Source organism: Geotrypetes seraphini, chromosome 2 (genome assembly GCF_902459505.1).
Source record: "Geotrypetes seraphini chromosome 2, aGeoSer1.1, whole genome shotgun sequence".
Classification (NCBI taxonomy): Eukaryota; Metazoa; Chordata; class Amphibia; order Gymnophiona; family Dermophiidae; genus Geotrypetes; species Geotrypetes seraphini.
In genome coordinates this window covers 265,173,038-265,200,869 of record NC_047085.1, presented here as the reverse complement: position 1 = coordinate 265,200,869, position 27,832 = coordinate 265,173,038, and the positions used below count along the sequence as shown (strand labels likewise).

The 27,832-nt window shown below is 41.9% G+C and overlaps 1 protein-coding gene across 2 annotated transcripts in view; it reads right to left on the bottom strand.

Annotated features, from left to right (window-relative positions):
* Positions 1-3,478: 3,478 nt before the first annotated feature.
* The window catches only part of ANKRD54 (ankyrin repeat domain 54), a 66,683-nt gene continuing 42,329 nt past the window's right edge, over positions 3,479-27,832 (bottom strand). Inside the window, exons 4-8 of one of the 2 annotated variants that reach the window (XM_033929566.1) lie at positions 20,825-20,896; positions 9,739-9,786; positions 9,274-9,398; positions 8,078-8,185; positions 3,479-4,471 (exon numbers count right to left, since the gene is read on the bottom strand). In XM_033929566.1, the coding sequence (XP_033785457.1) occupies positions 4,397-4,471; positions 8,078-8,185; positions 9,274-9,398; positions 9,739-9,786; positions 20,825-20,896 (428 nt within the window). In that variant the 3' untranslated portion in view covers positions 3,479-4,396. The remainder of the gene's footprint in view (positions 4,472-8,077; positions 8,186-9,273; positions 9,399-9,738; positions 9,787-20,824; positions 20,897-27,832) is intronic. The other variant, XM_033929567.1, reaches the window with a different exon arrangement.

The window sequence follows — 27,832 nt, the reverse complement described above, 5'->3', positions numbered from 1 at the left end:
CAGGAAGTTTGTTTCAAATTTCTACCAGTTTAAATGCCAAAGATTGGCTACGCTTCCCAACAGATTTAAGTCCTCTAGAAGAGAGACATGATAATTTATGTATCTGTGTGATCCTCGAATAACAAGATCTAGTAGTATTCCAATATAAAGGAACTAAAGGGTCAAATATTCCATAGAGAAGCTTAAAGATAACGCAAGCGCACTTAAATTATAACCTGAAACGAACTGGGAGCCAATGAAGCTTTCACAATAAAGGAGACATGGTCATACTTTCTCTTTCCAAAGATAAGTTTAGCTGTCGTGTTTTGTATCAACTATAACCAGTCTAAACTACCCTGTATAATACTGTATAATACCCAAGTAAACAGAATTACAGTAATCCAACTGAGCAAGCACAGTGGACTGTACCAACACTGAATAATGTTCTAACTTTCCTAAACATACACAGACTTAAGAAACACTTTTTCACCAAAGAATTTATCTGATTGGGAAATGTAAGTGATGAGTCCAAAATAACACCCAGAATTTTAGAAGAGAATTCTATGTGTAATGAAATACCTGTTTTCAGTGTGACAGCGGCAGGGAGGTTATCTAATCTAGGCCCAATCCAGAGTAATTTGGTTTTTGTAGCGTTCAATTTCATTTGAATGGACATTGTCCACGTCTGTAGTTTGGAAATACAACAATCGATGCCTAGGACTAAATTGCCGAGATCAGGGTCAATTTCCAATAAAATGAAGATGTCATCAGCATAAGTAAATATAGTCTCTGCAGATGTAAGATAGAAGTTTTTCAATGAGGTCATGTAGATATTAAACAAAATCGGCGAAAAAGGAGAACCTTGCGGCACTCCACAGGTAGGTTTCCATGAAGATGAAACCTCGCCCTCTAAATATACCTCATAGGAGCGCAGCAAAAGGAATTTACTAAACCAATCCTAAAATACTTGGTCTAAACCTATATCGGATAACATATGGATCAAGATATGGTGGACCACATCGAACGCAGCCGATAGATCAAGTCGTAGCAACACAGCACATTTATTTTGCATCTGTAAATTTAGAATCTTTGAAATTAGTGACAATAAAAGAGTTTCTGTGCTGAAATTTGGTCTGAACCCATGTTGAAATGGTAATAAGATAGAAAATTTCTCTAAATAATTGGAGAGTTGACTAGAAATAATTGATTCTATCATTTTTGTCATAAGAACATAAGGAGGTCCATCTTGCCCAGCGGTCCGCTCCCGCGGCGGCCCATCAGGCTTATTGCCTGAACAGTGGTCCCCGACTAATTTTATAACTTACCTCTAATCCTATCCCTATAACCTACCTCTACTCCTATCTGTACCCCTCAATCCCTTTGTCCTCCAGGTACCTATCCAAACCTTCTTTGAAGCCCTGTAGCGTGCTCCTGCTTATCACATCCTCCGGTAGCGCGTTCCATGTATCCACCACCCTCTGGGTGAAAAAGAACTTTCTGGCGTTTGTTCTAAACCTTTCCCCTTTCAATTTCTCTGAGTGCCCCCTTGTACTTGTGGTTCCCCATAATTTGAAAAATCTGTCCCTGTCTACTTTTTCTATGCCCTTCATGATCTTGAAGGTTTCTATCATGTCTCCTCTAAGTCTCCGCTTTTCCAGGGAGAAAAGCCCCAGCTTTTTCAGTCTGTCAGTATATGAGAGGTCCTCCATACCCTTTATTAGCCTAGTTGCTCTTCTCTGGACTCTCTCAAGTACCGCCATGTCTTTCTTGAGGTACGGCGACCAGTACTGGACACAGTACTCCAGGTGCGGGCGTGCCATTGCACGATACAGTGGCAGGATGACTTCCTTCGTCCTGGCCGTGTTACCCTTCTTAATGATACCCAACATTTTGTTTGCTCTCCTTGAGGCTGTGGCGCACTGCGCCGATGCCTTCAATGTTGTGTCTACCATCACTCCCAGGTCTCTTTCAAGGTTGCTCACCCCTAGCGGTGATCCCCCCATTTTGTAAGTGAACATCGGGTTCTTATTCCCTACATGCATGACCTTGCATTTCCCTATGTTGAAGCTCATTTGCCACTTTTTGGCCCACTCTTCCAGCGTTGTCAGATCTTTTTGGAGATCTTCGCAGTCCTCCATGTTTTTGACCCTGCTGTATAGTTTGGTGTCATCCGCAAATTTAATGACCTCACATTTTGTTCCCGCCTCCAGGTCGTTAATGAATATATTGAACAGGAGCGGTCCCAGCACCGACCCCTGTGGAACTCCGCTTGTGACCCATTGCCAGTCTGAGTAATGGCCCTTTACTCCAACCCTCTGTTTCCTGCCCGCCAGCCAGTTTTTGCACCTCCCCTTGCACCCCGTGGTTCCATAACTTCCTTAGCAGTCTTTCGTGTGGCACCTTGTCGAAGGCTTTTTGGAAGTCAAGGTAAATGATGTCTATGGATTCCCCTTTATCCACCTGGCTGTTTACCCCCTCAAAGAAGTATAATAAGTTCGTGAGCATGATCTGTCCTTGCAGAAACCATGCTGGCTCGACTTTAGCTGCCCATTGTTTTCGATGTGTTCCCAGATGCTGTCTTTAATCAGCGCTTCCATCATCTTTCCCGGGACCAAGGTCAAGCTCACCGGCCTGTAGTTTCCTGGGTCTCCCCTTGAGCCTTTCTTGAAGATGGGCGTGACATTTGCTATTTTCCAGTCCTCCGGAATCTCTCCAGTTTTTAAGGATAGGTTGCATATTTGTCGAAGTGGCTCAGCTATTTTGTTCCTTAGTTCCTTGAGTACCCTTGGGTGAAGGTATATACGCAATTAGGCGATAATGGGAGGGAACCGAGGGATCCAAATCGGTACCTTTCAATAAAGGCGTTAAAATTATGTTGCCCATGCTGAATGAAAAATGACCATTGCTAAGGAAATGATTTAATAATAAGGTCAACCAAGTAATAGCCTGGGGGGGAATATCCCCGAAAAGGTAAGAAGGAAAAAGATCCAAACTGCAACTACACCTCGAGGGCTGCAATCCAGTCGGGTTTTCAGGATTTCCCCAATGAATATGCACGAGATATTTGCATGCACTGCTTTCATTGTATGCTAATAGATCTCATGCATATTCATTGGGGAAAACCCGACTGGATTGCGGCCCTCGAGGAGGGACTTTGGCACCCCTGAATTACCTGCTAAGTGCTGGCACCAGGTCTTAAACTAATATATTAATTTAGTGGCACACTAGCCACTATCTATTTAGCAGCTGAATATTGCTGCTAAATGGATAGTTCCTGTGTCATCTTTGCTCTCCCCTAACTTGGCTTCTTAATTAAAACAGATTTTATCTTTCTGTCTAATGTGTTATGCCAAGAGAGGAGTTATGTGTTTGGTGCCTATTAGCAAACCCATAGCTCACACTGAACATTGTCTGGACAGATTCTTATATTGCTGCAGCTGTCCAGCCCATTCTGACTGAGATATTGTCTATGCAGACATATAAGCAGAACAGCAGTATACTCAGTCACACTGTATTCTTTACCAAGAGTCCACAGCATTGCTTCTGCTGCTCTGAAGCACAGCAAAGATCAGTCATGAATTCAGCATTAATACAATGTCTATATAATTTTTTTAAAGTACTGTCCATTACAAACAACCGGAAGAAATAAGCTAGTATTTTCTAAAGAAATCCCCCCCACACACACACTTACATTGATATTACTCCAAACCAGTCATGTAAAATGTGCAGCTAGAAGTATATCATATTGTGAAAAGTTCACAAATCAGAGCAATGCACTATCATTCTCAGCAAAAATAAAAACAACCAATTAAAAAACCCTCCACTAAGTCCATAATACAAGAAATGGCTACCCTCCTCCCCCAACACACACATATATATCTAGGACAGAAATATTTGTTTCTCTTCATTACAACATGATCAACTCCATGTAGTAGTTACAACATCATCCAGTAAAGACAGGACACGGACAACACAGATACAAACCAAAACCAGAGCTATGCACTGCTTGTTATATTGAGCACTTTCTCCTCCTAAGGCTTGCATCAAAAAAATTGATCAATTATTGATCATGAGACCAGTGATCTCATGTTTATCCCTTATTACTTCAGAAAAAGCTAGAGGTCCAGCTGTTATTCTCAATGGCAGTCAGTCTATTTTTCAATTGTAATTTTCTCAGGAACAAAGACGGACAAAAACACAATAGGGAAAAGGTAGCCAGTCCGGATTAGAGGATCCATTATGTCACTCCAACTTCCAAAGAAAAGGAAATGCCCCAAGGAGACTTCAGAGGTGTGCACACACACACTTCTTTTCCCATTCATTCATTGGTTGGTTGGAGTCATATAAGTACCACAATTCTATCTTCTCTTTTGGCCATAGTGGGTCCAAGCATTGGTTCCTCAGGCAGTGACTGCAGCTACCTCTTCTCTATCTTCTGCATCTGCAAACTGAGCGAGGTGAAGCTAGCCAGGAGATCTGTGACTTCATCCACCTACAGGGAAGCAAGATAGGAGTTAGACAGCAGTATGATTATCAGAACCCAATTGAAAACTGTATCTAAAATCAAGGAATCTTTGACAAGAACTCTAAGGGAGAGGAAAGAATAATAGATGGCAAAGATGGGCAGATTGGATATGCCACATGGTTTTTTCTACCTTCATTTTTCTCTGTTTCTGTGTTTAATGAGACAAGCAGTCTGCTTCATTATAGCAGTGGGTGTTATACTGCATAGCCAGCCAAGCATCAAGGTACAGAAAGTATAGATTGTTTTCCTATATTGTGTATATTTATATTGGAATCTACTTAGGATATTGGTAGAATATAAATAAACATAATATTTTTTTATACAGAATAGTGATAAACTGGATAAAGAAAATTGTTCATGTATACAGTATGTTTGTTAACATAGTAACAGTAATTGACCTCATAAAGACCTCCATGGTCCATCCAGTCTGTCCAACAGTCACAACCAACAATCAAGTAATTATTCATTTTACTTGCTAAGATCCCCTATAAGATGACTTCCTCCCACGAAGATAGGCAAAACCTGTACTCGGACGATACGAATGTGATATAAAATGGCATACTTGTGTCCAAGCCAGGTTGGAAGACTTGAACATCGGGGCCAAAAGAATTGCCAGAATGGATTCTCTCTCCCACATGACTGGGCTAGAGACTCCGTTCTGTGAATTCAAATAAGACATGAGAAAAAGCCATGTAATAATCAAATAGGTTTTATTAATAGTTCTCCTATGTCTGGGGAGAGCCAATACAGGCATCACAATTTCAGTGCTCTCCAAAGGGAGAAAGCAAGGACAAACAGATTTATACCCTATGTGACATCATTTATAATAATTGGAATACAATGGCACAGTTGATCACATGACTTCCTTTCCAAGAATGCCTTATGTCAGTTTTACATTTAAATCCTTAATTTAATGTTAAGTCCAATCTAATGTTACGTTTTTAAACCCAGCAGGTGGCAGTGTTTCACTTTTTCTTTCTAAATCACTTTTGATCTCTGATCTTTTCAGACACCAATCATGTCATTAAAAGGCCTGCATCCTGCAGACACATCCTAACTTCTGTATGACCTCCCAATTAGCATTGTATGTTCTAATTTATAAGGAACAGATTATCTTTGTAAAAACCTCAAGTTTCCTGCTCCTCTGAGAACCTTATCTTTAAATCCCATGGATGTATATGAACAATGGTACATAAATCTGCCTATGTCTTAAAAGTCACAAAATCAAACTTCTGAACTTCCTTAGCACAGCTAAAGTGCAAATACAGCAATTTAAACTTTTCAATCTGTAATTACAATGCCTCAGACTTTTTCACTAGACCTCATTTTAATTCCCTAATCTTTAATATATTCACTTAATTTTGATTCATTCACAATCTCAGTTTTCATATCATCTGTGACACCTACCACACCTGTAAATTTCAGGAAATCTTCAACACTTGCTCCTAATCTGTCTTGCTGCATAGGGCTATAGACCGTAGAAGTCCATCCAGCATCAACTATACTACCATACTGCTGGGATCGCTATCAAAGCTAACTTCAGCCTGTCCTGATCCATCTTGCCATATACTTCCCCACTGCTAGGGTTTACATTTAAGCGCTGCTCCTGCCTCACTGCTGGAGTCCCCATCAAAGCTAACTCCAGCCTATCACAATCTGTCTCATTTTTGCCATATACTGGACACAGACCGTATAAGTCAGTCTAGCATCACCACTGCTGGTTATAGTTGTTGACCTGTTGAGTTTTGTGTCTATACTATTCTCTTTTAATTTAAGGATCCTTTGTATCTATTCTATGCAATTTGAACTTAAGTCACTGGTTTTGCTTCCACCACCTCTACAGGGAGGGCATTCCAGGCATCTACGACCCTCTTTGTGAAAAAGTATTTCCTGATGTTATCATCCTGCAACCTCATATTATGTCCTCTAGTTTTACTGCTTCTCCGTCTCTACCATATCTTCTTGTGACAGGGTGAAATTTCTGTCACGAGCAGAAGAAGGAGTCTGACCAGTGGTAATGGAGTTCATTTGCATTTGAGATCTTGCAAAAGCACCTGAGATCTGTCCATTCACTCAGAGTGGAAAAGGGTACTGAAAAGAACAGTTCCAGCACAGGGAGCTGGGGAAAGTAAGAGCTCCTTCAGGAACCCATGCAACTCTTGAGGGGAGGAATGCTGGCTTCGGCCTAACCCTAGGTAAGTCTGTAGACTGGCCTGTCCAGTAGAGATTAGAGCATAGAGAGGGCTCAAGCTTCACAAGAAGCAGAGAGCCTGGTGTAGAGAAGGAGACTGAGAGAGTCCTCAGGGACCGTGGAGACTGAGACCTCAAGGCGTGTGTCTGGGAAAAGGCGACTGGTAGCAATGGAGTATCCAGAGGGCCCAGTAGAGCTTGGAGTGACCAGAGAGTACTCAAACTTGATGACTGGCGGAAAGACCAGTGAAGAGTGTCCAGGACTGGTGGGGACTCAAAAGGATTTTAATTTGAGTGACAGGCAGTGGCCCCAGAGTAACCCAGTGGACAGACAGAAGAAAGATGCTAGAAGAGTTTGAGGTCCTAGGCTGATGGGGACTGGCGAGTGACTGGCGGAGGGACAAGCAGGACCTGTGATAACCAGCAGAGAGACTGGTAATGGTACTAGAAGCTGCTAGAAGACCCAAAAAGCAGCCTAAAGAACCAGAGATCATTGGCTAAAAGTGACTGGCGAGTGACCAGTGGAGGGACCGGTAGGGCCAATGGTGACAAGCGGAGAGATTGGTAATAGTACCAGAAGCTGCCCGAAGACCCGGAAGCAATGAGGGTTGGAGAGGACCCTGTGGTGACCAGAAAGTGTTTGGAAGAACCTGTTCGGATTTTAGAAGTATGCGAGTTGTATGAATGAGGAAAGAAGACCAGTAGGTGGAGAAGTGACAGATGATGATCACTCGGCCCAATCACACTCTTCTGTCCCTTTTTTCCTCTAGGGTATACTTATTCAGGGAAGGAAAAAAAAGCAGGGATGGGTCTGGAATACGTGAGATGGCGAGCCTGGAAAGCAAATGAATGGAAAAGAGAGATGATTAATTTTAAGAACTGCATTCAAAAGATAGGGTCATAAGCATTGAACTGGAAAAGAGCTTTCATGAAATCGGGCAGAAAGTTGACGTGCTGGTTTTAGACCCAGAAAGAGAAATAAGGTTGAATAGCCAGTTCTAATCTTACAGGCCATAGCATATTCTAGAAGAGGTCAGGTCTGAGGTATCACAGCTCCTGATAACAAAATGTTACTGTGTAGACCAGGGGTGTCCAATGTCGGTCCTTGAGGGCCACAATCCAGTCAGGTTTTCCCCAATGAATATGCATGAGATCTATTAGCATACAATGAAAGCAGTGCATGCAAATAGACCTCATGTATATTCATTGGGGAAATCCTGAAAACCCGACTGGACTGCGGCCCTCGAGGACCGACATTGGACACCCCTGGTGCAGACAAACTATGGCAATATCATCCCAATTCTATTATTTTGTTTAGTTTATATACAATATAAATACATGAACACAAGAAAACATCGCTTGGGGTGTCCTGCCAGAGGCTACCTGTTCTTTGGTGCTAGTCATCTGCAGCCTTGAACACAGGTCATCCAGTTGCTCCTTCTGCTCGTGCTGACCCAGCTTCTCCAAATATTCCCGCAACATTTGAATGATCTGCAGCAAAATTCACAGGCAGAAGATTAGCCAACAAATTGCAAGCAGAAGCATATTCGCCAGAGACTGGTCAACACAAAATGCAGTATTCATATACATCTGATGGGGAAGAAGAGTTTCTATGCCCCATGACGCTTATTCTTACTGCTTCTGATATGATAAAAAAAATTCAAAGAAGAGCAGCCCAAATGATAAAGGAGATAGAATGCCACTCATATGAGGAAAGGCTAAAGAGGTTAGGGTTCTGGAGGAAAAGTTCATAGCCTGCTATTGAGAGAGACACAGGGGACGCCATTGCTTGTTCTGGGATCAGAAGCATGGAATGTTGCTTTTATTTGGGTTTCTGCCAGATACTTGGCTACTGTTGGAAGCAGGATACTGGGTTAGATGGACAATTGATCTAACCCAGTATAGCTGTTCTTAAGTATGGATTAAAATGGGGTGCCATAAGATAGGACTGATGTTCTCTGGCAAAGTCGTGAGTCTCTAGAAAGCAGGGCATACTGTAGGTCATGACTGAGGTGCATTAGCAGAGTTATGTGAGGAGGGATCCCAGTCCTGAACTAGCAAGGAATGCTGCAGGTCAGGTGCAATGACAGTGCTGTGTAAGGTCCCAGAACTGGAATAGCAGAGAATGTTATGCAGGTCAAGATTGAAGTGCTCTAGCAAAACTATGTGTATAAGAGTCCCAATAAATGAATCTATCCAAAGTTTGAAAAACTCGGTAAAACCATACTCCAATTTTCCTCTTACAGATGCCAACAGTAATATGACAAGAAAGAGAAGGTACCCTTTTTCCCTACATACAGGTTCACGATGGGTTGTAAACCTGGGAGCTGGGTTCAATTTCAACTGCAGCTCTTTGTAACCCTAGTCAAGTCACTGAACCCTCCATTGCTCCTGGTACAAGTCTTAGATTATGAGCCCACTAAGGACAGAAAAGTACCTACATATAATATGTAAACCACTTTGGTTGTACCCACAGAAAGGTGGTATATCAAATCCATGACCTTTTACCCTTTATCATATTTCCATTCATCTGAGACTGTAGACTTCACTCTTCAACAAGAGAAACATTGCTCACTTGCCTGTTTCACTTCCAGCCTGAGTGCCTCCAGGCTCTGAGAGTGCCCATCCTGCAAAATATTAAGCTTTGATTTTGCCAAGTGAAGGGGGGTTCTTCCAGCTCGATCCAAAGCATCTACCCTGGCACCTGAAAACAAAATAAATGAGACTGTACCCCAGGTGGCTTTCACGTTCTTCTCCAATGACAAAAATTACTTTGTAAATATGAAATGACCAGATAAGATTACACTAAATCAAAGGTCTTACCATCACTGGTAGTAAGACTAGACACAGATACTTTGGGCTTATTTTACTAAATGGCGCTAGAGATTTTTAAGCGTGGATTGGCAAGGTAATTGCTCCAATGCTCATAGAATTCCTAGGAGAATTTACCTCGCCGGCCCACATTAAAAACCTCTAGCACCATTTAGTAAAACCCAGCGTTTATTTGGTATGTATTGTTTTTTTTTAAAAAAAGAGAGCTTTACCGCCTTGTAACAGTGTAGTAATGACAGGAATGTGGTTGGTACAGGCAGCTGAGGAAAAACAAACAAAAGTGTTAACAAATACATATGGTGACCCTTGCACCATGCAAAACTGTTTACAAGCTGTGCTTTCTGTCAGTGGGATGTGAGTGCTTACTAACACCTGGTGGTCACTCAGAGAACTGCAGTGATGATAAAGAGAACTGTGCTTGTTCACATTGCCACAAAAAGGGCTCCATGGAAGGTGAACTGCAACCTTGGCTTGCCTCTGAACAAGGAAATTTTGGTTACATCTCAGAAAAGTATCTGAAATTTAAAAGAATAGAAAGAGCAAAACCAACCACCAAAACAAATCTTAACATTTATTAGTCTTAAAACAATATAAATTAGTCACACCAAACAGTAAAACTCGACACAGCTATGGTTTTTTTGCCTGTGTCAAGGATAAAACTGAAATATGAAGCAACCCAAAAAAATTCTATAAAATGAAAATAAAAACCATTAGCCAATCACACACATCAACTGCACATATTCTAGCAGGACTTGATTATCCACTCCTACTCTACCTGAGATCAGTTGCATCCATCTTTTCTGACTTCATGTGAAACTTTTCCTTAAGTTAGATAAGATAAAAATAAGGGTGACTGTCTATGGGCCCCCCCTTTTACAAAGCCATGGTAGCAATTTCCGTGTGGCAAACTCAATGCAGCCCATTCAATTCCTGTGAGTGGCATCATATTTGCCACACTGGTAATCGCTAATGTGGCTTTGTAAAAGGGGTCTCATATGTTCCACATCTGCTTACACACTATGGGGCTCATAATATAAACTTAAATACGTCTAAAAACCCATCCAAGTTGCCATTTAAACTAACTGTGCTGCTTTGTGCAAATGCAGTAGGCCATATGATAAAGCCAACAATGATTTATAAAACCATGAACTCCCAAGCTTTGAAGGGAAAAGATAAGTTCCAACTGCCTTTTTACTGGATGCACAAGAAGGCTTGGACAACAAGAACACTGTTCCTTGAGTGGTTTTATCAGTGTTTTTATGCCTGAAGTAAGAAAATACTTTGTCAGTAAAGGAATGGAATTCAAAGTTCTATTGGTATTGGACAATGCCCCTGGACACCCAGAACTACATGAGTTCCATACTGAGGGTGTTGAGGTCATCTACATGCCCCCCAACACAACATCTCTCATCCAGCCTCTTGACCATGGGATAATAAGTGCTCCGCCCTCCTCCCAGTCGGCTTGTTGGATGTTATGTGTGACTACTATTTTTTCCAAGGGTTACTGATGAAGGGACATTCAGTTACCGAAACAGGGCTTGGTTGAACCCGGCCACAGAGGGTCCCCATTTATGGTGATTGTTTGGACTCCTGTTTCACCATGCCTTTGTTTCAAGAGGAAGCAGCCTCGTCCTTCAAGCTAAGTTCTAACTTTATTTCACCTTGGGAGCTGGCTGGGGGTGCTCAGAGAGTTCTTTGAGTGTTTTCACTCGTGCAACGATTTAATGACTATTTAAGGATTGTTCTCTTATTTTTCACTGTCACTTTCATTGTATGATTTATGCCTGGTTGTTTTCTGTGCTGGAGGTTTTTCCTCCGTTCACGGATGCCCCACACTGAGGATGCCCCATTTCACCTAGTATATTATTTAGCGTTGCTTTTGAGTGATCACTTTTGAGTGCTCTCTGGGAACCCATTGACCTTTTCTGCCTTTCTGTAGCATCATGGGATAATAAGGACATTCATGGCACACTACACACGGTATTCAATGGAAATGATTGTTCATGTGATGGTAGAAGACACCAACATGGAGAACATCATGTATGCAGTTCATACAGTTCATACAGTTCAAACGTGGAAGGACTTCACTATCGTTGATGCCATCAATGTTATTGAAAGAGACCTGAAAGCTGTCAAGTCAGAGACAGTGAACTTGTGCTGGAAGAATTTTTGGCCTGAATGTGTTAAAAAAAAAAAAAAGGAGGTCACTCATTACCACAGAGCCAGTCCAAGAAATTATAGAAGACATCTTGGACTTGGCAAAGAAGGTGTGTGGGGAAGGCTTTAAAGATATGCATCTGGAGGATATTCAAGACTTAAGACACCAGATCTAACGAACTAACAGAAGATGACCTGACAGTTGCTGACGGAGAGGCAATAACAGATGAAGAAGAGGATGGAGACGAAGAACAAGTGCTAGAAGACAAGTTTACATTGGACAATATTGCTCTCATGGACTTTTTTAATGACATTGACCCATCCATGGTACGTGCCTTGAAGGTGGAGTTGGCATAAGCGGCAATGTCTACATACAAAAATATATATATAAAGAAATGAAGAAGCAGAAGAGTCAGATGAAAATCATAATGTATTTCTAGAAGATACCGAGAGTCCCTGCCTCTCCATTCACTTCTTCTGCATCTGCCACCCATGAGGAGGCACTCCCTTCGTCTCCTCCTCTTCCTCCTACTCCTGTACTGCATACTGAACATGTACAGGATGATGAGGAAGAAGACATTGAAGACCCACTTCCACTGTCTGACACCTGGTGCTCACTTATCCTCTGTCATCTCCTGAACTGCATACAGAACATATACAGGATGAGGAGGAAGATGAAGACACCACCTGAATAAGGGATAGGTACGTGTTATAGTACAATATTATGTTTAACATTACAGTACTGTATATGAAGCATTCTTTAATATACTGTACAGTACTTGAAATGTACTGCTAAAGTGTACAGTACGATGCAATACATAACTTGTTTGTTTTTTTAAACATTCGTGAATAAGTTTTATTTGTGATTTTACAGCATTCATGAGGGGTTTAAACCAAAATACCGCGAATAAAATAGGGGAAAAATAAAAAGTTATTTGTGATTTTTTGGTATTCAAAGTCTGGCTTTGCCCCTATCTCTCATGAATACAGAGGGAGAAGTGTAATTACAAGGTAAATACTATTCTCTATTTGGACATCCTAATTTCCAAAGGGAGTGTTGGATTTATGACAGCAACATATTCCTACTTATAGAAATAAAATTGTCAAAGCTTTCACAATAGATTCTTAAAAGAGAACTTAACAGTCAGCCAATTTTTAAATTCAGAAGATTATGTTCCATAATAGAAGATTTTCCAGTCAATATTCAAAAATGATTGGCTGATGTCCAATTAAATTGCTTGTTTGAGGCTATCCACTAACTTTCAGCAGCACTTAACTAGTTATCTCCATAGGGCCTGATTCTATAAATGGTGCCTAGGTTAGGCACCCTAATCACAGATGCCTAGTGACATCTTAGTTCTGTGCACAACTTAAGTTGCTTTTAATTGGTTTAAATGGCATGATAATTGACCACACCATTAAAAACTCTATTATTTTAACTGTCAATTTAGGTTGTGCATAGATATTGGCAAGCTAAGTCAAGGCACTCTCAAACACCTAACAACGCCTACCTAAAAAGTAGGCATGGTTAGGGATAGAAAATAAGCATGGTTGACTTAGGAGCCGGTATATTAGGCCAGGAAAATCCTGGCCTAATGTACCGGTGCTTACCACAAGGACGCCTAGCAGTTGATCGGCAATCGTGTGGAGTGGTACGTACAAGTTAGGTGCTGCTAGGCGCCATTTATAGAATCAGGCCCTGAGTGCCTAAATGAAAACTGGTTATTTTGGGGAGGAGTCAGTACTTAAATGTACTTAACATATAAAACATATAACAGTACTTAACATATAAAACAGTCCTATCTTTATGTGGCAATATCTAACTTTGTTGAAAAAACAAAAGTTCTGCATCCCAACCAAACTGTTTTTCGCAAGCACCATTCAACCGAACACTCTTTACTTGGCCTTACAACTACTATCCTATACTATCAGAATCATCATCAATCCATCATACTTGTATCTCTCGACTTAACAGCCGCTTTTGATACTATAGACCACCAACTCTTACTAAACAGACTATCCTCCGTAGGCTTCAATGATCAGGTACTTAATTGGTTTAGATCTTATTTTTCCAACCGCACTTCTAAAGTGGAGTTTAACAATTTATCATCTGAAACTTTTATAAACAAACATGGAATCCCCCAGGGGTCTATTCTCTTCCCACTATTATTTAACATTTATCTAGCCCCACTATTTACATTGTGCCAATCTATAGGCTTTACTGTATTTTCCTGCGTTGATGACGGTCAACTTCTCCATCTGCTAGACCCAACAAACACTTTTGAAATCGAAGATATCAATCAGAAACTAGGCAGCATAAGCAAGTGGTTAAACAAAAACATGTTGGCACTGAGCATCCCCAAAACAAAAACTCTTCTTCCATGAAAAGCCGGTATATCTCTATGTTCTCCAATCTGTATTGATAATGCCGCACTTGCAATGGTTTCATCAGTGAAAATATTAGGAGTCATAATTGACCAAAACTGGAATTATCATGAACAAATCAGCGCTGTAGTTAAAAAGGTTTTTTTCAAATTGAGAATGATCCGCTCCCTCGCAAGCTGCCTAGACCGCACACATCATTAAACAAACTGGTTCACTCCCTTATAATCTCAAAATTGGACTACTGCAATTCCTTATACAAGAGTATTAACACTGAAAGAGTTGCGACGCCTTCAAATAATACAGAACACCACTATTAAGATTATTACCAACTCCAGAAAATACAATCATGAAAAAGCTCACTTGCTTCCTATGGCACATAGAATTACATACAAATTAGCATTGCTAACTTTCAAAGTCGAAAACACAAATGCCCCCAGTTTCATGGGATAGGTGGCAAAGTTCAGTTGTAGATTAGGAATTGGTTATCAGATAGAAAACAGAGGGTAGGGTTAAATGGTCATTTTTCTCAATGGAGAAGAGTAAACAGTGGAATGCCGCAGGGTCTGTACTGGGATCGGTGCTATTTAACTTATTCATAAATGATCTGGAAATTGGAACGAGTGAGGTGATTAAATTTGCAGATGACACTAAACTGTTCAAAGTTGTTAAAACGTATGTGGATTGTGAAAAATTGCAGGAGGACCTTAGGAAATTGGAAGACTTGGCATCCAAATGGCAGATGAAATTTAATGTGGACAAATGCAAAGTGATGCACATTGGGAAGAATAACCTGAATCACAGTTACCGGATGCTAGGGTCCACACCTTGGAGATTAGCACCCAAGAAAAGGATCTGGGTGTCATTGTAGACAATGTGCAGCGGTGGCCAAAAAAGCAAATAGGATGCTAGGAATTATTAAAAAAGGGATGGTTAACAAGACTAAGAATGTTATAATATCCCTGTATCGCTCCATGGTGCAACTTCATCTGGAGTATTGCATTCAATTCTGGTCTCTTGATCTCGAGAAAGATATAGTGGTGCTAGAAAAGGTTCAAAGAAGAGCGACCAAGATGGTGAAGGGGATGGAACTCCTCTCGTATGAAGAAAGACTAAAACGGTTAGGGCTCTTCAGTTTGGAAAAGAGACGGCTAAGGGGAGATATGATTGAAGTCTACAAAATCCTGAGTGGAATAGAATGGGTACAAAAATTACAAAGACTAGGGAACAATTGATGAAGTTACAAGGAAATATTTTTAAAACCAATTGGAGGATTTTTTCACTCAGAGAATAGTTAAGCTCTGGAACGTGTTGCCAGAGGATGTGGTAAGAATGGATATCGTAGCTGGTTTTAAGAAAGGTTTGGACAAGTTCCTGGAGGAAAAGTCCATAGTCTGTTATTGAGAAAGACACGAGGGAAGCCATTGCTTGCCCTGGATCGGTAGCATGGAATATTGCTATACCTTGGGTTTTGGCCAGGTACTGGTGACCTGGATTGGCCACAGTAGGAACGGGCTACTGGGCTTGATGGACCATTGGTCTGACCCAGTGAGGCTATTTTTTTGTTCTTATGTTCATTGACAAACTTCTCATTCCTCACACCTTAACTCGTACTCTTAGATCATCTTCTCAAAATTTATTGACAGACCTCTCATTGAAAGTTATTAATACTCGCAGTAACACGTCATTTTCGGTAACAGCTCCACTTATATGGAACTCCCTATCAGCTTTCTTAAGGGAGGAAAAAAAATCTTGATAAATGTAAAGGATCTCTTAAATGATTTCTTTTTAAAAATGCGTTTGAATTCCAATAATGACATTTCTCCCATCCTTTAATACTGACTTTCTCTGGACAATGCCAAACTTTTTCTTATTTAAATTTTCTTATGGTTTTGCCCCCTCCTCTCGCTCTGCCCTTTCATTTTTCTCTCCTGTACAAATTGTAGTTCTCCCTTTTTCCTATTCGTCCAGTTGAGTCATTTGGAATCTCTGTATTTTGTCATGTTTTACACGATTACTTGTAACCCCCTATTTTAACTATAAATTGCTTACAATTTTATGTAAAGCAATTAATCAAATTTTAATAAACTTGAATATGATCGGTTAAGTTCTGAATATATCAACAACCTGCTGTGTGTTAGCCAGCGCTGCATAAACTGGATATTCAGTGCCGAAGCCCAGACATGGCCTGGCACTGAACATCCAGGAATAATGCCAGCAGTGGTCAGCAACATGCTCACTGCCGCAAGCTAAATATTTACTTCTGAGAAACAATCTTTGCGCATGATTCCAAAATTTAAGGAGAGAGGATATCCAAAAGAATGTATTAGCAGAGGTTATATTTAGGGCAAGAAAATTAATAGAGAATCACTTCTGAAAGAATGTACTAAAAACAAGACAAAATTGTTTGTCCTTTAAAGTTCATAAATGTAGTCAAAGGTGTGACTGAAGTGTGGACTGATTTTCTGGAGGTAGAATTAGAACAGATGGTTGAAGCGATAAAATGTTAGTTTCTCTAACTGCCCTTTGAACCCTTGTGCTCCTGTAGTGCTTAAGGCACTAAGGCTAAGGTTGCTCTTTCAATGAAGTATATAATACCACAGTCATTGAAGTTGGGCGAAGTTCCGGAAAAGTTTAAAACAAGCTATGATTTCACCACTATTGAAAAGTTGTACCTTGGATGTTACCAAGAAGGAAAATTTTCAACCAATCTCGAATTTGAGATTTATGTCTATGGTGATAAGAATTGGAAGATTTTGTAGTAAAGCAAGGAAGGATACTTAGATGATTTTCAATTTGGCTTTCAGAAGATCATAGTACTGAGTTGCTCTTGTTGACATTATGTGATGAGATCGGCAAAGGATTTGATAAGAGAAAGCACTACTTGCTGGTATCCCCTGGATCACCACGTACTATTGGATAGATTACGTGGATTTGGGATTGCAGGTAATTTATTAAAATTGTTTCAATCTTTTTTGAGTAACAGATCTTTTTGTGTGGCTAATAGAAATGATCAATCTGCATTTCTCCCTTTGAGATATGGAGTGCCATAGGGCTCTTCACTATCTGCAATGCTATTCAATCTTTCTCTAGCACCAATTGGGAAGTTATATTCTGATCTTAGACTACAATATCGAATTTATGCAGATGGTCTGCAATTCTTTTTTGAATTTCCAGCAGACATAATACAGGGTTTACAAGTGCTATCACAGTATATGGATGTGATCCAATTGTGAATGACGATGAATTGTCTTAGTCTAAATGTCTCAAAGACAAAAATTTTGTGGCTTTCTTCTTCTGGAGCTGAAGGAGCCCTGCCAAATTTTATGTACAAAAGTGTCAGAATTCAAATTTAGCAGGAGATCAAAAGTCTGGAAGTTATTTAAGCTACATCTTTAAAATTCCATAGTTATCTCTCTTCAGAATTCATTAAGGGCTCTACAAGTGGCTCAGAGCACAGCTGCTAGGATAATAGCCAGATTACCTCGCTACTCACATGTTATACTTGTACTGGCTGAACTTCATTGGTTGCCAGTTGCATGGCAAATACAATTCAAGATATTGACCTTGGTATTTAAATCTGTTCATGACTTGTTACCTAAGGTGATTGCTTCTTTATTACAGGCATAGGTACCTTGTCGCCATCTGAGATTGCAAGCTAGAGACCTTTTGATTGTCCCTCTGCTTTGTTCAGTCACTAAGGTCTTAAATCGATCTCGAATGTTTCAGGTGGCTGGACCTTCATTGTGGAACTCAATTCCAGATTCTATTCACTTAATTTCTGATTTTTTTGCATTCTGGAAAAGTTTGAAAGCTTCCCCCCCCCCCCCGATTGGCCTTTTCAAACATAGGCAATGTGTAATTTTAGCAGTTATCTGGACTTATTTGTTTTAAGGAGCAGGTCTCGGGCTGTAAGTTATATACTGTATAGTATTGAAGTTTGTTTTAATTATGTATGTATTGCTGTCATCCGCATAGATGCTGGATATGCAGGCTACAAGTGTGTTAAATAAATAAATACAAAACTTAGGGGCCCCTTTAACTAAAGCTTAGAATATGCTAATGGGCATTAGCATGAGCTAAGTACCATGTGAGCCATACCTATAAAATAAGATGTACAGCATTTAGTTCGCACTAAGATTTAGTAAAAATGGCCTTCTAATTTTTCAAAGACAACCTTTACCATAGCCTGATAGGAAGGAACTTAAGGGATCAATTGGTTCCACCTGCCTTGTTCCTCCTAGAAAGGAAGAAATTTAATTTGGTGAACAGTAAACAAGAGGAAAAAAAATGAACAAAAAATATAATGCATTGATTCCAGGTATACAAATAAAACTTAAGGGGTATCAAAATAAACCTTCCAGTTAGCTATCTAAAGAGAAAGAAAGAAAAACACAACACACAAATATACAATGATTTAAAAGAGTAATGAAAAAGTTACTTAGCTTTGTTTAGTAGAACAAATACAGACATCTTCTCTAACATACATAATCAGGGGAACCCATGAACAGGAGTGTGACTGCTTGTTTCTCTAAGCAATGATCACTTTGGTCCTGGCACTCCTTGGCAAATGCTCAACACTCCTAAGTGTGGGCTCAAATTTCATAGATTAGTCTAACAGAAAAGGATATTTGTATCTCCTATTGCTTTAATTGAAATGCTTTCAGTCATGTACCACCCTGGATGGTCTTAACTAAAGGTAGCTCTGGGAATCATTACCTGATCTTTCTGCAAACTTCCCTCTCTCTATATGGATGCAGTTTGTGTGCTGTGACCACTTTATTAATCCAACAACCAGAAAAAATATGCATTGAAAGCATATCCTGAAGGTAATATGATGGATGTTATTTATGTCCATGTCAAAATATTGGAAAAGCAAAAGGAAATGAAAAGCTCCAAGTCTTAAGATTAAGGGTAGATTCACTAACCTGCCTGATCGTACCCAATCCACAGCAGGCCAACAAATTCACTAAAGGCCAGCATGCAAATGGGGGCAATCGGAAGAACGCCCCCCACCAACACAGATCGCTAGTGAGCGATCCTGAAGCATGTGCAGACCATCTTCTTTGTCTGTAGATGGCCCGCGCATGCTTACAGAGCTATGAGCTGTTTTTTTTACTTTTTTATATACTTTGCGAGCCCGTGGTTTTAACCCACGGGTTAAAACCACGGGCTCGCACTGTGGAGAAGGGCAGACGAGTCAGGGCTGAGCAGGGCAGGCGAGTCAGGGCAGAAAGCATGGCAGTGTTCCTGATCGCATCCTTCCTACTTTGCATGCCGTTTACCCTCATTTGCATGCGCAGATCGGAATCGGATCAACCATGAGGTTAGTGAATCGGGTCGGGGTCGCAAACTGATTGGTACACAATCGGTTTGCTTAGTGAATCTAGCTTTTAATTAACTGGTACCCATGGGGATTTATAGATGCTGGATAAATTTAGTTTCTGGTTGATTGAGAGTTACTATTAAAAATAGGCCTAACTAATACTATACCCCATACTATATCCATACTATAAACTGTTCCAGACAAACTACCGGACATGTGGTAGGCAAAGCGTGGACGTACTCAGGTGTGGCGTACCAAGTTTACACATATTCCGCCGGTACCTAGAGCTGCATTAAGAGTACAATATGTAAGGCAGTCGATGGTATTCCAGTGCACAAAGGGGAGGGAGGGATAGGTATATCACGGTGGGAGGGTCGGTGGTGTTTCGGTGCACAAAGGGATGGGAGGGAGGAATAGTGTCAAGGGTAGATACCATGTTCCCCCCAAAATAAGACATTCCCTGAAAACAAGCCCTAGTGCATTTTTTGGAGCACAAATTAAAATAAAACCCTGTCTTATTTTCAGGGAAACACTGTAGTTTCCGAGCTCCTTTGAGGCCTTTGTTGGCTGTTTGCAGTTGCTGTTCTGATGTTACTTCTTGAGCAGAATGGTTGTTGCTGAACTCGATTGCCATAGGTGTCTCTACTTCACATTTATTTATTGGCTCGCAGTGCTTGGGTGGAGCTAAGGAGACCAGTGAAGTATAGCAGAGGCACAGAGAAAAAATCTAGAGTGGATTCCTTCTGCAGATGGCATGCGGACCTGGGGACACAACTCATCTGTCTAGAATGTCTCATCAATTGCACTGGAAAATAACATCTGAGCTTAATAGTTCAATCATTTTCATTAAATATAAGGATATACTATGAAAAAGTACAGTAGAGTTAATAATGTATCTACAGGATACATGTGGTAGTTATGATAGGAATCTAATCATTTGTTTGAATTCTTTTAGCTTTTTGGTGGCTTCATATTCCAGTTTTACTCTTGATGCAGACATACACTGAAACACGCCATGTCAGGCTTTACTGTTTACTGTAAAGCATTTTAAAAATGATTTTCAATAATATATAAAATAGTTCTTTTTTTAGCCCTTTTACTAAAGCTTAGGTATAAATGGGCATCTTAGCATTTAGCACATGCAAAACTTTAGTAGAAGGGCCCCTTTGTTTTTTCTTAGTGATTAGTTTTACTCTTCCTACCACAGCAAACAGCTCTGAGGGGGCTCAGCACCCTAATATTGAGCAAGCTCCTCCACTGTATCCAAAGAGGGGTAATTTGTATTGTTCTTGGTGCCCCCAATCATGCTGGTGTCTATGTCCCCAATTCTTCTGCCATTGTAGTGTTTGTATCAAGTTTCCTCTCTGAATATGTCTGAAATTTAAAACGTAAAAGAGAAAAGCAGGAAATAGTACTGGTAACTCAGCACTTACCCAGGTGTAAAGGAGTGTTCCCCAGCCCATCTCGCTGATTCGGATCAGCTCCATGGCGTAAAAGCAGATATACTAACATTTAAAACAAAAATAAAGAAAGATGACTACTTATATTATACTGAGCTTTTTTGACCTGGCAGTATTCCTTCAGCCCTTCTGTAATTCTACCTGAATCAGGGCTAGGATCAGGTGCCAGGAACCTTTATTACCAACTACCTAGGGATCTTTCTATTCCCTCACAAACTTCTTTAATTCAGTTAAAAAGGGTTTTTCTTAAATTAGCATTTTGGTTTGTTTGTTTTTAAATTAATGCTTATAAAAAGTTTTTGCCAATTTATCAGCAAATTAACACCTATTCCAATTAATAAGTCAACTAATCAATCTCTATGGATAAACTCCAAGATTAAAATAGGCGGAGCTCAAATCCTTTGGAAGAACTGGATTATTGCAGGCATTAGAACTCTAAAGGATGTTATTTCAGATGGTAAACTGCTTGAATTTTCACAACTGCAACATAGATTTGGTCTTAGTAAAACACAAAGCTTTAAATGGTTGCAGTTAAGCAGGCCATTCAGGTAGGGTTCCCTGAATGGAAGACTTTGAACAGTCAGTATAGTCTGGAGTTTCTATGCTTCCAAGCAGACTTCCTAGGGCATCAAGCCGCATTGTGGTATAAATTATTATCTGGATACTTGAATAAAAAAACCAAAGAATGGTCTGAGAGACATTTGGAACACTGAGATCAAGCACCAAATTTCTGCATCTCAATGGCCACAAATTTGGTCTTGGAGAATGAAATGTACAGTGTCAGCATCTATGAGACAAACTTGGTTATTTTTGTTACATAGAGTGTTTTGGACCCCTGTATATTTGCAAAAATTAGATAGTTCTAAGTCCAATAGATGCTGGCATTCAATCTGGAGCCTGGGACATTAGATCATTTACTTTATTATTGTACCTATATTAAGATATTTTGGAATTCAATATGGCCTCAAATAAACGTGTTATTGGAAAATCATATGGCACTCTCTTATGACACAGTGCTATTTGGCATGATGATGAGGAAAAAAAGTCAAATATCATCAGAGAATAACAAGCTTTTATTAGTCATGACAGGGGTTGCCATTCAACATATAACCAACAATTGGAAGAATCACAGAAACCTTAGTTATACATTTTGGTGGAATACATTATGTCATATATTTAAAATGGAACGAGCAATAGCAATACAAAGAGGGACTTATACTAAATTTATAAAAATATGGGGGCCATTGACAAAATATTGTAGTGAATAGTCATCACTTCTTCTCTTCTTCTTTTCTTTTGGCACACCAAAGGGGGGAGGGTGTTGGAAACAATCTTACATAATATGTTATAATATGTTCTAGAATATGTGTATATTCTGATTGAAAATAAGATGAAGGTTGGGAAGTAGGGGGGGTTAAATGTATCATTAGATTTTTATGTAGTAGATATCAAAGTGCTATTGTGTAATAACTTGTTGAATTATATTATTTTGTGCACTTGTTGTCAAATTTAAAAATGAATAAAGAATTATTAAAAAAAAAAAAAGTTTCTGCCAAAACACCAAGTTACAAAAAAAGGTCACATATCTGACCAAAAGGAGGACAAAGAAGGGGTTTAATTTTGTTTAAAGGAGGTATTTTATTTATAAATCACAACAGGAAAATGTACAACTGCATAATATTCAAAATCACAAAATGTCAAAATATTTATTCGTGTCCAACATAAAACTACAACTTAGAAATGTTGTTTCTTTTACCACTAGCACAAAGGCAGATCTCTATTTATCTGATACAGTGCAATCTTCTTTTTATGCTTCTTTTTTTTTTTCCAATGTGGGAAAGCAGAATCTGTACTTCAATGCACTGAGACGGTAGGATAGGGACCTGAGGTGACCACCTATATCCCTCAAAGGGTTGGCAAGGACCTGGGGGACCAGGTGTAAAAGCTTGCATCGCTCAGCCAGAACACCCTTCAGCTCAACTGATCTAGGCCATCCCAGGAGCAAAGCAGCAGAAACCAGGAGCTCATAACAGCACATCCATCCGCCTGGAGATAGAATATACTAATTGACCAGGCTTGACATCCATTAAGGCAGAATGAAAAGTCTGAACTCTTTCTCCACCTGCTGGTAGATGGGCACAATCCACTAGTCTCTAGATTCATCTGCTACTGACTCTAAGGAAAGAGGTGATCAGTGGTGGATTAACGGGTAGGCCCAGTAGGCAAGTGCCTAGGGCCTGAACTTGTCAGGGGGGCCCGATGAAGGAGGGCAGCAATTTTTTTTTTAAACGGCAACGGGCCCCTGGGAAAGTAAGATCGGCAACACGCCCCCCCCCCCCCCTTCCTGGCAGCAACCATTATGTTGCAAGTGGTGCTAAGCCCAAAGCTTCCCCTCTGACGCAGTTTCCTGTTTCCGCCTGGCCGAGCAGCAGCAAAAGATTAGGTTTCTTACCTCTGCTAATCTTCTTTCTTGTAAATCTCCTCTGTAGTCTGAATGGTAGGGTGTTGTGAATCTTATGCAGCCATAAACTGTAAGGAACTCAAAACAAAGTCTAACCCCTCCTCCTGTGGTCATCTCCTGTGACACACCCCTTAAAGATCAGTCAGTATCCAAGTCAGGTAGTTACGACAGGAAACAAAAGAAGAGAGAGAGGGGGTAAGGGGAACTCCCCGCTACATAATCAATGCTGTACTTGATAAATAATTCAAAACTGTTACTGCCTTAAGGCGAAACACAGCATAAACACTCAACTGGAACAAGAAACAATTTGGAACAGTACAAATTTGGAAAGGGAGACACAGCCTGAAGGTTCAGAAGGGGGGCAACCACCCAGGAACCCCTTAAATCCTACTTTAGATATCAATAATGGAATTCTCAGTGAGGCTGGTTAAAGACAGAAATCCAGCTTACCAGTTACTGGCCAGGCGACCTGCGAATCAGACAGAAAAATGGGCGGGTGTTCATACTACAGAGGAGATTGACAAGAAAGAAGATTAGCAGAGGTAAGAAACCTAATCTTTCATTCTTGTACAATCCCTCTGTAGTCTTAACGGTAAGGACATATCAGAGCAGTCCCAGAACATCAGGGAGACCCGATGGGCCCGCCGCCAGGACTGAAGCCCCAAAAGCAGCATCTTGCTGGCCGCCACATTAATCCGGAAGAACTTGATGAAAGTATGCAAGGAAGCCCAAGTGGCCGCCCTGCAAATCTCCTTGGGAGAAACAGCTGTTGATTCGGCCCAAGAGAAACCATTCCTCTGGTACAGTGAGCCCCTCACCCCAAGGGGAGGCTTCTTCCCCACTGCCACATAAGCAGCGGAAATAGCCACTCAGATCCATCTAGAGACGGCAGCCTTAGATGTGGATCCTATCCCACTGGACAGGACCCAACAGTACGAAAAGATGGTCCAAAAGACAGAAATCATTCATGGCCTCCAAGTATCTCAGAAGACGCCGCATGCCCAGTGACTGCAATAGCCTGTCCTTAGACTTGGAACCTGCGGGAACAAAGGTGGGAAGCCAAACTTCCTGATTCACATGGAAGGCAGAAACCACCTTCGGAAGAAAGGAAGGCACCGTCCTCAAGATGTCCACAGAATCTGTGATTCATAGAAAGGGATCACGGCACGAGAGAGCTTGGAGCTCAGAGACCCTATGTGCAGAAGTGACCGCTACAAGGAAGACAGTCTTGATGGCGAGACTTGATCCAGGGGCTCATAGGATGGGCGAGCCAGCGAGTGGAGAACCAAGTTCAAATTCCATGTTGGACAAGGCAGCCTCAAGGGAGGCCACAGCCTCCCTGCCCCCTCCCCCACGCATGAAGCGGATGTCTGGGTGGACGCTAGCGAAGCCCTGAAAGAAGCGGGACCTAAGCACGAAAGGCTCGCAATCTGAACACGAAGAAAAGAAAACGCAAGTCCCTTCCTGATGCCAACTGGTAGAAATTCCAGGACCTGTGCTACTGAAGGAGCCAAGGGATCCACTTGAGCCCAGTCACACCAGGCCTGAAAGTACCTCTAGGCCTTCGCAGAGGCCCCCACAGTGGACTTTTGTTTACTCTGGAGTAACATAGCAATGACTGCGGTCCAAAAGCCCTTGGCTGTCAATGCCAAATGCTCAATAGCCAAGCCATAAGACCAAAGCGGTCCGGATCTTGAAGCGCTTTGGAGCCCTGCGTGAGTAGACGTGGATGGCAGGGAAGCTGCAGACCCCTCTATGCTTAGCTGCACCAAGTCTCCGTACTACGGCTTCCAAGGCCAATCTGGGGCCGCAAAAATCACCTACCCCACATGAGAAGCCACTTGGCGCATAACACGCCCTATCATGGGCCACGGAGGAAAGACAGAGGAGGCCTCCCCGAGGCCAGGGTTGCACCAGTGCATCCAACCCCTCGCAGCTGACCTCTTGTTGGCAGTTGAAGAATCCTGTTCCCGGCGAATGCCATCAGGTTACAATTTGGATGGCCCCACTGCCATACTATGGATTCGAATGCTCGCCTGGACAAGGACCATTTTCCTGGGTCCAGGGTCTGCCGACTGAGAAAGTCTGCCTGAATATTTCCGACGCCCACCACATGAGCTGTGGATAGGGCCACCAGATGCTTTTCCACCCAGGAAAAGAACATCCGAGCTTCCAAGGCTCAGAAGAGGACCCTTGGTGCCTCCCTGTCACATTGTAAGAGAACACTCAGCCAGCTTGACGATAGAGACACTTCTGAAAGCGCAGCAGGGCAAGGCGAATCATCTGCAGTTCCAGGTTATTGATTGACCACCTCCTCTCTGAGGCGGACCACTGGCCCTGCACCGGGACAGACCTGCATACTGCTCCCCAGCCGGAGAGACTCGTGTCTATAGTAAGAGTCACCTAATCCAAGACCCTCAGAGGAAGCCTTCTTTCTAGGGTCAGTGGATTCAACCACCATTGCATGCTGCTGTTGTGAATTCCACCGATATAACAGGGACTGCTGAAGGGGACGGAGCCGAGCTCAGTCCCGCAGAACCACATCTATCGTCGCGACCATGAGACCCAGGACCTGCAGATATTGCCAAGACATAGTAGCTGGAACCGCTAATATGTCCTGAATGGATTGCTAGATCTTCATCTTCCTGGGGTCCGGGAGGAACACCTGGTCCCTGGCCGTGGGAAACCAGACTCCCAGGTACTCCAATTCTTACATTGGCTTGAGATGGCTCTTCTTCAGGTTGATCACCCAGCCAAGATGCTACAGCAGCTGAACCACTTGATGCACTGTCCTGCACCCCTCCTTCAGTGAGGGGGCTCTGATCAGCCAGTTGTCCAGGTACAGATGGACCAAGACACCCTGAGAGTGAAGGCAAGCCACTACCACCATCATAAGAATTGCCTCTGCTGGGTCAGACCAGTGGTCCATCATGCCCAGCAGTCTGCTCATGCAGCGGCCCCCAGGTCAAAGACCAGTGCTCTAAAATGAGTCCAGCCTCACCTGTGTACGTCCCAGTTTAGCAGGAACTTACTTGTCCAGCTTAGTCTTGAAACCCTGGAGGATGTTTTCTCCTACAACAGACTCCAGAAGAGCTTTCCAGCTCTCCACCACTCTCTGGGTGAAGAAGAACTTCCTTACATTTGTACGGAATCTATCCCCTTTCAACTTTAGAGAGTGCCCTCTCGTTCTCCCTACCTTGGAAAGTGTGAACAGTCTGTCTTTATCTACTAAGTCTATTCCCTTCAGTATTTTGAATGTTTCGATCATGTCTCCTCTAAGTCTCCTCTTTTCAAGGGAGAAGAGGCCCAGTTTCTCCAATCTCTCACTGTACAGCAACTCCTCCAGCCCCTTAACCATTTTAGTCACTCTTCTCTTTTGAGTAGTACCGTGTCTTTCTTCATGTATGGCGACCAGTGCTGGATGCAGTACTCCAGGTAAGGGCGCACCATGGACCAGTACAGCGGCATTATAACCTTCTCGGATCTGTTCGCGATTCCCTTCTTTATCATTCCTAGCATTCTGTTCGCCCTTTCTGCCGCCGCAGCACATTGTGCAGACAGCTTCATTAACTTGTTGATCAGAACTCCCAAGTCTCTTTCCTGGGAGGTCTCTCCAAGTACCGCCCCGGACATTCTGTATTCGTGCTTGAGATTTTTGTTACCGACATGCATCACTTTGCACTTATCCACATTGAACCTCATTTGCCATGTCGCTGCCCATTTCTCAAGCTTGATTATGTCACTTTGTAGATCTTCGCAATCCCCCTGTGTTTTCACTACTCTGAATAACTTTGTATCGTCCGCAAACTTAATCACCTCACTTGTCGTTTTTGACCTTTTTCATTCCTTAAACAAAGTTTTCTTGTCTCTGATCGCTTCCTTCACCTTTACAGTGAGCCATGATCTTGGTGAAGAGACCAGACCGAATGGTAGAACCGCAAACTGGAAATGCTGTCCCAACATGTGTAACTACAGAAACCTCCTGTGCCCCTGAAAAATGGAAATGTGGAGGTATGCTTCTGTGAGATCCTAGGAAGCCCAGAATTCCCCTGGTGCCACCGCTGCTACAACGAATCGCAGTTTCCATCCTGAAGCGTGGAACTCGCAGGAGCGCATTCACTGCTTTTAGATCCAGAATTGGTCTTCAATCTTCTGAGCCTTTCTTTGGAACGATGAAGTATATCGATTATCTCCCCAAGCCAAAGTCATCCTCTGGGACGGGTTCTATCACCGCCAGGTCTAGCAGCTTACGAACAGTGGCCTGCACACGCAGGGCTCTTTTCTGGATGTTCTGTGGGCGAAGCAAGGAAGAAAACCGCTGGAGGTCGGTAAAATTCCAACTTGAGGCCTTCTTGAAGAACCTCTAGGACCCACCGGTCTGAGGTCACTGTCTGCCATTCTGTCAGGAAGGCCGCAAGGCGCCCGCCGACATGTGGGAGCGGTACCAGAGGCCTGGCATCAGAACTGCTTTTTAGTGGGGGCAGGAGTACTGCTGACGGTTGGGACCTCCAAAACGAGGT